The 11,009-nt window shown below is 49.9% G+C and overlaps 1 protein-coding gene across 1 annotated transcript in view; it reads right to left on the bottom strand.

The window, feature by feature from the left end:
• Positions 1-422: 422 nt before the first annotated feature.
• Positions 423-11,009, bottom strand: part of C10H14orf132 (chromosome 10 C14orf132 homolog) — a 58,284-nt gene continuing 47,697 nt past the window's right edge. The window contains exon 2 of the mRNA XM_049897546.1: positions 423-8,285. Within this exon, the coding sequence (XP_049753503.1) occupies positions 8,067-8,285 (219 nt within the window). The 3' untranslated portion in view covers positions 423-8,066. The remainder of the gene's footprint in view (positions 8,286-11,009) is intronic.

Here is an 11,009-nt window from a genome sequence, read left to right as displayed (position 1 = left end):
TATTAGTGAATGAGTGAATGAGTGAAGCTACATCTCTGCACTCAATGTTCTTTGTAGAGTGTTGAAATTTACCAGGCTGGCCTTTCCAGTATCATTCGCTGAACATCTCTTTGGTGTTTCCTATCAGCCAGGCACCGTGCTAGGTGCTGGGCATAAAAAGTTGCATAAGATAAAGTGTTTGCTCTCAGAAGGTGGTAGGGGAGTTGACAGGTAAAGGGATGTAATATTTCCTGTGATAGGTTCCAGGTGTGATGCTGGAGAGGGCTCAGCGGGGCATCGGGGAGGAGAGGACCCATCCTGCTGCGGGGGTGGGCAGGGGGAGCATCAGAACAGAGGTGACGTGGGAGCCGAGTCTTTCAAAAATGAGCAGATCACGTTCTTTACATAAATCACAAATTGGACACAGACACTTAAGAGTCAACATCATTTTAATTATCATAATAGAAAACGACAACAGCAACAACGCTAATGGTCAAAGGGAGAGGGTTTCACAGACACGTCTTTACATCCTGTTGGGTTAGATATTTTTAATCAAAAGAGCACATTGAAATCCTACGTTAAGAAATAGCCTTTTCACTGTAGTAAAAGCTAGTGAGCTCGTGGCGACACTGGGTGCCTGAGTAGGAAAGGACTACAAGAATAGTGAAAATACCTTTTCATTAAGTAAACTGCTTACGTTCAAGTTGATTATGAAAACCTTAAGAAGACACAAACATTTAAGATTTTCTCCTCATGAAGAACTGGTATCTGGCCAGGGGCTTCTTACAAGAATAAGGTTTCTGTAAAATTTTAAATAGTATAAAGAGTTTTACTATACCTTCAACTGGGGGGAAATGGGGTTGGAGCTCACAGAAAAGGGTCGGAAATAAAAGATGGAGATTTCCCCAAAGGCTGTTAATCAGTCCTCCTCATTCCCACCCTGATTCCTAAGCTTTTCCCCCAAAGGGAAAAGGGTGCTTCTCAGATGCACTGGTGAGTGGGCCAGGCCCCAGAAATACAAAGTCGCTGATGGAAACAAGTTCAGCCCCAGCCAGCTGTCTGCTATTTAGGGCTTCTCTCCCTCCAGGCTGGGGTCCTCGTGAAAGCTCAAGACAGCGGAAATGGAGTCACAAGGTTCATCAGACTTGCTAAGAACTGAAACCATTGCCCTCGCGTGGAATTTTTTGAACTCGGGGTAGTAGCTACAATTAGCTGCAGGAGGCTCAAATCTTTGATTTATTCGATGAATCACAAATGGGGAGAAGTGGGGTTTTGGAAAATACCCACAGTTTTGGAATCAGAGATAGTGTGGCCTAGTGCAGGCTTTCTCACCCTCAGCACCACTGGCATGGCATTTTGGGCTGGGTAATTCTTGGTTGTGGGGGCATGTTTAGCAGCAGCATCCACGGCCTCTCCCCACTAGATGTCAGTAGCATCCCCCCCAGTCCCAAAGTTGTGACTACCAAAAATATCTGCAGACATGGCCCATGGCCCCTGGGGGGCAAAATTGGCCCCATTGGGAATCACTAGAATCAGAAATTTTGTAGTCAGGAGCCCTGGGTTCAAGGCTCTGCTCTCCTGCTGACTAGCTTGACCGGGCAACTCCCCCAAAGCCCTTGGAGACTGGTGTCCTCCAGTGTGAAGGTGGGAAGCCTCCTCCTGCCTGCTCACAGAGCCCTGGTCAGAGCCAGCTGGATCACTGGGGCAATGCTTTGGACTGTGAATGCTGCTATTCTCTGGCTCATTAAGACGCTGGGAGAAGGGGGCCCGTGAGACAGACACAGGTGCCTGTGGTGGCCGATCAGTGTGTGGCAACAGGCTCAGCGTCGAATGAGGGCCTTGGATTCCTCAACAGCCAACGTCACAGCCACTGCCTGCAAAGCCTGGTGTGTTTGTCAGGATTTACTCCCAAGACAGAATGGGCCCCAGGCCTCCTCTTGGGGAGGTGGGAAGTCAGCGTGAAGCAGGACCCAGAAACACATGGCGAGCCTTACCTCATGTTTGGATGGAGAGTTCCACACAAGGACCACCCCTGTGGTCTCAAAGACCAGTGTACACCCCTCCTGGGTCCTGGGGGTCTGTGGGGCCTCTCCTAGGACAGTATTCCGAGCTTTTCTCTACCTCCATTTTCTATCTTGATAAAAATGTGTGACTTCTGCAATGACTTAGAATAACCCAGATTTACATTCCAGAATTTACGTTGTTTATTTTGTGTAGTTTTGGCCATTCCGTCACCTTTCTGCTGGTTACCATTTTTTCTTCTGGGGCAGTTGAGGATGGGAACACATGGTGTGTGCACCTCACCACTGGACAGCAGGACCTGAAGGACAGTCTCACTCTGGGGGCACTCATCTTCTTCAATCACCACAGTCTGGGTTTTGTCCTCTGCCACCTCCCCCAAAGTCAGTAAAGCTCAAGCTCTAATTTCAGAAGGGACTCGCTGGCATGTGTGGGTGCTGTGATGAGCTGGGTTCCCCAGTATTGCCCCTTTTCTACTTGAAGACCATGGACTCCGTCCCTCTGGGTTCTCAATATACCCTCCTGTCCTCCTGTCCCTCTTACTGAGTGGACAGGGTCAGGGGCCTACAGAGAGGGCCAGGACAGGTGAACATGGAACATTCTTGCTCTGCCTACTCCCTTTGGCCCCCGGAGCAGAGGACCTTGGGCTTCTCCCTCACAGCAGCTCTGTCTGCTGCTGTGAACTCCCCTGGGGACAATCAGTGGACTTCTGCCAGGGCAGGGCAAAGGGCGCCAGGCAGAGACCATAGGCCCAGGCAGAAGCTGGTAGTCCAGGTGGTCCCTTTGATCCTGGTGAAAGTGCAGCTCGCCAGGAGATGGAGCCCTGGGCCAGGAGTCCACTCACTGTGTGGCTTCGGCTGCCTTTCTTGATAATGAAAGGTTCTGACTGTCGTTATTAGTTGCTGTTGAGTCAATTCTGATTCATGGCGGCCCCTCTGTAGAGTAGAACTGTACTCCATAGGGTTTTCAAGGCCATGACCTTTTAGAAGCAGATTGCCAGGCCTGTCTTCTGAGGTGCCTGTAGGTGGGTTCGAATCACCAAGCTTTCAGGTAGTAGCCTAGTGCTTAACCTTTGTGTCACCCAGGGTTGCTCTCTAAACTGAAAACCAAACCCGTTGCCATTGAGTCAATTCTGACTCATAGCAACCCTATAGGACAGAGTAGAACTGCCCTGTAGGGTTTCCAAGGAACAGCTGGTGGATTCAAACTGCCGACCTTTTGGTTAGCAGCGGAGGGTGGATGATCTCTAAGGCCTCTGATAAATATGCGTGTGTCTCGGCCCGGCCCTCCTGACCAATGTGGAGGGGAGATGATTTTTTCTGGGAATGACACTTGGAATAAGGAATCTGGTCATAGGCTTTCCAGGACACAAAACTCAGCCTCAGCCACTGGCCCAGGATGCTCCATTTCAGAGGGGCCGATGATGATTACAGCTGGCCGAAGAGGAAGGACAACCACCCAGCCAGTGGTAGAGGACAGAGCTGGGTCTGAATCCCAGCTCCCCACTCCTCAGAGGCAGCTCCTCAGGCACACAACCTCGCCTCAGTTTACTCAACATAAAAATGGGACGATAATTCGCATACACCTCTCTGTAGCCTCACCTGTGCCCCTAGGGTTGCTTTGAGAATGAAATGAGATCTAAATAAAGCACAGCATGAGGAGGAGAGTCCAGAAACAGCTGCCTTTAAGAAAAACCTCTGAGAACAACCTTACTAATACCATCGAATGAAGGTCACCCTCCTGAGGGAGGAAAACACCACTCATCTTGAAGAAGTCAGGCAGCAGCAACAGACGACAGACACAGCCGCGCCCCTCCAGCCGCCAGAGAGGGATTGTGACACCGGTTAATGGGTTTGGCTGCCATCCAAGTCTTCCATTTACAGCGGGGTTGGGAAGGGCTGTTGCCACTCCAGGTAAGTGGTCCTCGCTGTCCTTCCCTTCTTTCTTCCTGGGGTCATGGGGATGCTCGGAGACGCAGTCATCTCTTCCTGGGGGCACAGGAGCCTCACTCGCCTCTCCACCTTGATTTCATAGAAGAGGGGAGGGAAAGCAACGATACAGAGTAGGAACAGGCTGGGTCATCAAATGGGCGGCCCCTACGGGAGGCAAGAGCGCTTTTACCACATGTCTGGTTCAAGTGGCCCTGGAGCCCTCCTCTCAAAGGTCTCCAGGGATGGCAACCCAGGCCTCACAGACAGCACGTTGCTCTTTCAAGTGGAAAGAGTCCCACATACAGACAGACGGAAATAAAGCACAGGGATTCAGTTCTCCTCTGACACAGAGGTGGTCACCATGAGTCGGAAGCCACTCCATGGCAACTCTCTTCTTTTTTTATGGGGCACCTTAGGGCTTACAGAATGAAAATAGAGGAATCACAGAAGGGCATGCTCAGAGAACATTCCAGCAAACACAGGACCCTTCTATGAGGGGCAGCCCACGGAGAGGCAAGCCCCCTTTTTCCTTAGCACTGACTCTTCTAATCAAGGGGGACTCTGGGGCCAGCTCACCCAGGGAGAAGCCAGACAGGGCCAGAGACTGAGATCTCTCCACCTCCCTCTCTGTATTACTCTGAGGCTCAATGAGAGGCATGTGCCCTAGCTGGGGCCAGACCTGCAGAACTGACTGCCCCTCGAATCTGCTCAGCAGTGCTGGGTGCAGTGAGTTGCATTCCATGTGGACCCCTCGGCTGGGCTCCCTGGTCTCAGCCAGGGGTCCCTGCCTGCATGGGACCTTGGAAATCTGGTCTCTGGGAACCTCTCTGGGGCTTTACGAGGGGATTTGTCCTCAATCTTAAACAGGGCAGGCGTTTAACCACCCCTGGACAGCACCCCTGAGGCCTGACGAGGGGGCACGAGGCAGGGGTTGCACCAGCACCACTCCAAGGATGGCCAGGAACACCCTCGTGGAAGCCGGAGCTCGCCCAGGCCACACAGTGACCTGGACCTCGGGGAGTGGCCTCTGTACACTCGGAGTCTCTTTAAATGTGCCCTGGAGGTGACATTTAGCCACTGAGGGCAGCATGGTGTCAACGGAGAAGCCCGGCTTTAGAGCTGGAAGGTTCTAGGTTCAAATCCAGCTCAGCCGCCTGCATGTGGTGGGGCCTTGGGGAATTTTCTTCACTTCTCTGAGCCTCTGGTTCCTTATGTGTGTATTTGAGCAACAGATGCTGTCCTCTACACTTAAGGGCTACATAAATGTGAATCTAGCTCAGCGCCTGGCACACAACAAGCAGTGATGCTTGGTCTTTTTTCCCCTTCCCTTTTTAACATCCAAGGCAGGAGAGAAGGTGCAGCTCACCCCTGGCTGGAATCTACCCTCTACTCCTTAATCAGGTGCCTAACACACATCTGTCTTCATGGCTCGCTGAGCGATGGTGGGAAAAATAGGTAAAGAGACCACAGGGGGCTGAGATCGAGTGACACAGAGCAAGTCACAGCCATGCATGTGATGGAAGGTTTGGGAAAGGTGGCTTCTAACAAGCCTCCCCATTGATGGCCCTGATGCAGAAAAGGGAGCACGACTTGAAAGTTGAGTTTAAGTGACATTTACATTTGGAAAAACAAAACAAAACTTCACAGGGCCAGAAGTGCCGCAGAGCAGCCTGCCCACCAGGGATGCTGAAGCCTCTTTAGGGACAGAAGCCATCCTTTTCTCTCCTCCCCTTCCTCCCTCCATCTTCGCAGACAGAACACCACCTCCTCGGGCTGGTTAGAGACAAGAGCAGTCACCTCCTCTTTCCAGGGCTGGAAGTTCCTCAGGAAGGAAAGTCAGAGAGCGTTGGGGTCGGGGCGACCATGAAGATACCCCTCAGACAGACTGTGCTCCTGGGGCAGACATGGGGGCTGGATGGAGCAGGGTTTGCTGGAGCCCCAGTGCACGCAAGGCCTGAGTAATTACCCACCGCAGTCTCTGGGCTGGTTCAGCAGAGTGCAGGGCCCTGCAATGGTTCCAGAAGGCTCCCCAGGCCCGCAGCCTCACGTCCCTCCTCTCTCGATGCAGAGGTCAGATGGCTCTCGGCGCTCTTGGCCTCCACTTGAAGCTGAAGTGTCTGGGAGTGGACACTTGGCTGCTGGAGACGGGTGTGGCCAATAAGAGCTGGCGGCCGGCAGCAGCACTGTCTGGAGGCTTGGCTGGTGATCCTGTTACCACGGCAGCTCATTGCCAGCCTCCTGAGATGAGTGGCTGCCCCTGGACAATTACAATGTCCCTTTGCCTGTCATGAAGAATACTCATGTCTCCTGAGACCACAGTGGCCATTGTCCTCAAACACACACAAGGGCTTATTGATCCTTTCGCATTCACAGAGGGGGAATCTGTGCCATTTATTTTCTTTTTGGAGTCCCCGGGTAGTGCAAATGTTTCATGCACTCAGCTGCTAACCAAAGGGTTGGATGTTCAAGTCTGCCCAGAGGCCCCTCAGAAGAAAGGCCTGGCGAGCTACTTCGGAAAAATTAGTCACTGAAAACCCAACAGGAGCACGGTTCTATTCTGATACACGTGGGGTGGCCAGGAGTCAGAGCTGTCTCGGTGGCAACTGAGTCTTTAATTTTCTTTTATACAGTGTAGGGAAAACACAGGGAGAAAGCCACGCTGGCTTTACAGGGAGGGCTGCCTTGCGGGGGGCGGGGGAGCACTGTGGCAATGACCTTTCCTAAGGCAGGAAGAAAGTGGGCCCTTTCCTACACTGCTCCCCCAGCATGTCCCAGCCGGCTCTGTCTTCACTGCGGAGCTTCCTTAACGGCCAGGGCCCTGAGTCACCGATTTTTAAGAGACCCGGTGGCGCAGTGGTTAAGTGCTCAGATATTAACTGAAAGGTTGGCTATTCAAACCCACCAGCCATTCTGAGGGAGAAAAGACCTGGCGATCTGCTGGCGTAAAGATTACAGCCTTGGAAACCCTATAAGGCAGATCTACTCTGTCCTATAGGGTCGCTATTAGTCAGAATCAACTCCATGGCAACGGGTTTTTTTTTTTTTTAAACACCAACTCAGTCAGGAACACGCTCACACCTGCAAGAGAGCACAGTATCCAAACCGGAGGTTAAAATCCTGGGTGTAAACCACCTGCCGCTCTTGCACACAGGTTGAAGAAATTCTCTCGGCCGGTGGCTTCCCATTCTGTACAGCTGGGAGGAGTTAGGGGACAGCCCAGTCGAGCGAGCGCTGAGAGGAGTTAGGGGACATCCTTTCTGCTCCGACTCCATTAACCTGCTCCGGGACATAGGCAATCCCACCTCCTTGGGCCCGTGGTCAAATGGTCAGGTGGACCCCAGTCTACTCATCTCAAAAATCCCATGAATTTTCAGAGAAGAAAGAACATCTTCACTTCGGTAGCCTGGAAAGTGAACTACCTGGTGGACTGAATTTTTAAAGACAGCCTCTTTTCTTCCTAAAAAGGAAAGGAAAGTCCACCCAGCAGATAGAAACCACCACCAGCACCCAGGAGACCCACTGCGTAGAGTAATGCCCCCATCTCTGGGTTTCCTGATTGCTTGGGTGTCTGGAGTGACAAAGGCTCCATTTCTAAGTCAAACTGGAATGCTCTATGGACTGCTAAGTGGCCGGCACCAATGTTTCAAGGGCTGAATGGAAAACCACGCCTGGGTTAGGAACCCTACATGTCTGAGGACTGTTCCTCTCTGGTACCTGCCCACCAGGTTTGATAAGTTTGCATAAAAACAAGATACAAGAGTAATTACTTGCTACCAGAGATCTCCAAACCATGTCTCTATTTTAAACGTAACTGCCTGCTTCATCGGGTCTCATTGCTTGGAACCTAGTTTCAAGAATTCCCCACTCTGTTCCTTGAGGCCTTGCCCTGGGTCCTGCCCGGGGGAGCTGGACAACTGCGTTCCCATGCTTTCTGAATCAGCTCAACGTCAGGATGGATTCTCTGAAACCAGGGCTGCTGGGAGAAATTCTGGATGCGTGGTCATCGCGCCTGCAGAGGCCATGTGCCTAGTCAAAACTTTGGGTTCTACAACGTGGCAGCAGCTGAATACCAGCGGCAAGACATGGCCAAGTGCAAAGCCTGGCGGTGTCCCACGCTTAGCCCAGGGTGACCATCCCTCAGAAGGTGAAGGCGTACACCACCCCGACCACCACGATGTTCCCCAGCGTTGCTATGATGGCAATCCAGAGCAAGACGGCATCGTTGGAGGACCGTGGGGGCTCCTCCGGCTGGCCGTTGGAGGCTGTGTGGACATTGGCGGAGGAATTAAAGAGGGAGTACTCCGTGCTGAAGTCCTCATTGGGCGAGTCCATGAAAGCTCCTCCCATCATGGGCAGCTGTGAAGGAGGAGAGAGAGAGAGAGTGTAAGGAGGGACTACAGTACAGCTTGTGTGTTGTGCTGATGGCTTGTGTGTTGCTGTGATGCTGGAAGCTATGTCATCGGTATTTCAAATACCAGCAGGGTCACCCATGACGGACAGATTTCAGTGGAGTTTCCAGACTAAGGCAGACTAGCAAGAAAGATTAGGAGATCTACTTCGGAAAATTAGCAAATGAAAACCCTGCAGATCACGACAGAATATTGTCTGAGACTTCGACTCACTTACTTGGGAAGCCTTGTCAGGAAGGATCAATCACTGGAGAAGGATATATCATGTTTGGTAAAGTAGAGGAGCAGCGAAGTGGGGGAGGGAGACCCTCAGTGAAATGGATTGACACAGTGGCCACAACAATGGACTCAAACACAGCGACGGTCATGAAGATGACACAGGACCAGGCAATGTTTTGTTCTCTTGTACATAAGGTTGCCATAAGTCAGAGTGACTCGCCAGCACCTAACAATGACACAACGATGTAGCCTGTGGGGGCTGGAGAGGAGCTGCCCTTGTACAGGGAAACCAGCCTGGTGGGGCAATCCCGCACAAAACCGTAACTTCTACTTGGTTATTTTTGTTGTCAGTTGCCGTTGATGCCAGCTCAAGGCGACCCATGTGTGCAGAGTAGAACTGCCCTGTAGGCTTTTCAAGGCTGACTTTTTGGAAGCAAATCACCAGGCCTGTCTTCCCATATACCTCTGGGTGGGTTTGAACCACTAACCTTTCAGCTACTAGTTGAGTGCTTAACTGTTTGTGCCACTCGGACAGCCATATAACTTCTACTAGTGGCTGCAAAGCAAGGGTTTTGCTTTTTTTTTTTTAAACAATTTAAGGTATATATTTCAGTCTATAAATATGAATGTTCCCAGCAACCTTTTGAGACCGACACTCTCACCCCACTTTACGGATGCAGCCATTGAGGCTGAGATCGGCTCGTTGGCTCATCCGGCAGCCACTTATCAGGATGTACAGGCCTCTCCCTCTACATACCAGGCCTTCCTGCTACACCACAGACTGATAAGAATGCCTTTATTCCCCTTTCTAATTTTAAAAGAAATATACACTCAGCAGAGGACATTAAGAAAATCCAAAAGAGGAAAAAGAAGAAAATGAAAATCATAATCCCACCTCTTTGGGATAAATACTGTTCATATTTTGATACAAACATATCAACACATTTTTCTTCCCCATCTTTTTTTCAGGTTCTTGGGTTGGCACAAATGATTAAACACTCAACTCAAAAGGTTGGTGGTTCAAATCCACCCAGAGGTGCCTCAGAAGACAGGCCTGGTGATCTGCTTCCGAAGATTACAGCCTATGGAGCAGTTCTACTCTGCACACATGGGGTCACCGTGAGTCCGAACTGACTCGACGGCGACTAACAACAACAACAACAGTCTTTTTCTTGTGTGTGTGTAAGAGAGAAAGAACGAACACACACAAACATGTGGTTTACTATCCCTGTATCATTAAAAAATGCCATCTGCGTCCATAAAAATACCATTGCGTAATATTCTGTCACAAATACATGCCATAATTTAACCGTTCCCCTAGAGTTGGACATTTAGGTATTTCCATTTTTCCCTGTTACAGATAATGAACTTGTAAACATCCTTATACATACACTTGGACTGTGGTGACTTGCATGTTGTTATGATTCTGGAAGCTATGTCACCAATATTTCAAATAGCAGCAGGGTCACCCATGGTGAATGGGTTTTAGCAGAGCTTTCTGACTAAGACAGACTAGGAGGAAAGTCCTGCTGATCTACTTCTGAAAATTAGCCAATGAAAACCCTATGGATCATAATAGAAACTGTCAGATATAGTGTGGGAAGGTGAGCCCTCTAGATTGGAAAAAAGGCACTCAGTGGTTGCAACAATGGACTCTAGCAACTGGGTCTTCTCACACCAGTGGACCGTGTAGTCACTGGCCTCGTGTGAATGGCATCCTTGGATGAGGTTTCCACTCAAAACAGGTTTGGGGGGTACAACCACTAACTTCAAATACCAGGAGGGCTATCATGCAGAAAAGACTATAGCCCAAGGAGGTAGAACAAGAAAACAAGCTTCCTCTTGCCGAGTTAGACACTAATAATGAGGATGACATAGGGGGCCTTGTTTCCCCATCAGAGGAGAAGTTCAAGTTAAGATCAGAAAAAAACACTTGTTGGGTTGTTAAAGGGAGGAACCAGGTCCAAGGTTATTTATGAAGACTATACTCTTTGAGCATAAATTCCATGAAGACAGGACTTTGCAGCAGTATTCCCAATGCCTAGAACAGAGCAGACATTGAAAAACTGAAAAAAAACGGTGGTGTATTTGGGAATCATATATCTGACAGAGGTTAATACCCAGAATACATAAAGAACTCTTACAACTCAAGTGCAAAAAGACAAACAATCCAATTAAAAAACGGACAAAGAACTTGCATAGGTGTTTCTCCAAGAAGATACCACATGGCCCACAAGCACATGAAAAGATGCTCAAAGTTGTTAGCCATTAGGGAAATGCAAATCAAAACCAGAATAAGATACCAACTCACACCCACCAGGATGGCTATTATCAGAAAAAATGGAAACTAACAAGTGTTAGTGAGGATGTGGAGAAACCGGAACTCTCATGCATCGTTGGTGGGAGTGTACAATGATGTAACTGCTGTGGAAAACAGTTTGGCAGTTCCTCA

The sequence above is a fragment of the Elephas maximus genome, chromosome 10 (genome assembly GCF_024166365.1).
Source record: "Elephas maximus indicus isolate mEleMax1 chromosome 10, mEleMax1 primary haplotype, whole genome shotgun sequence".
Taxonomy (NCBI): domain Eukaryota; kingdom Metazoa; phylum Chordata; class Mammalia; order Proboscidea; family Elephantidae; genus Elephas; species Elephas maximus.
Note: the sequence above shows the minus strand (reverse complement) of the source record. Positions and strands in the feature narration are given on the sequence as shown.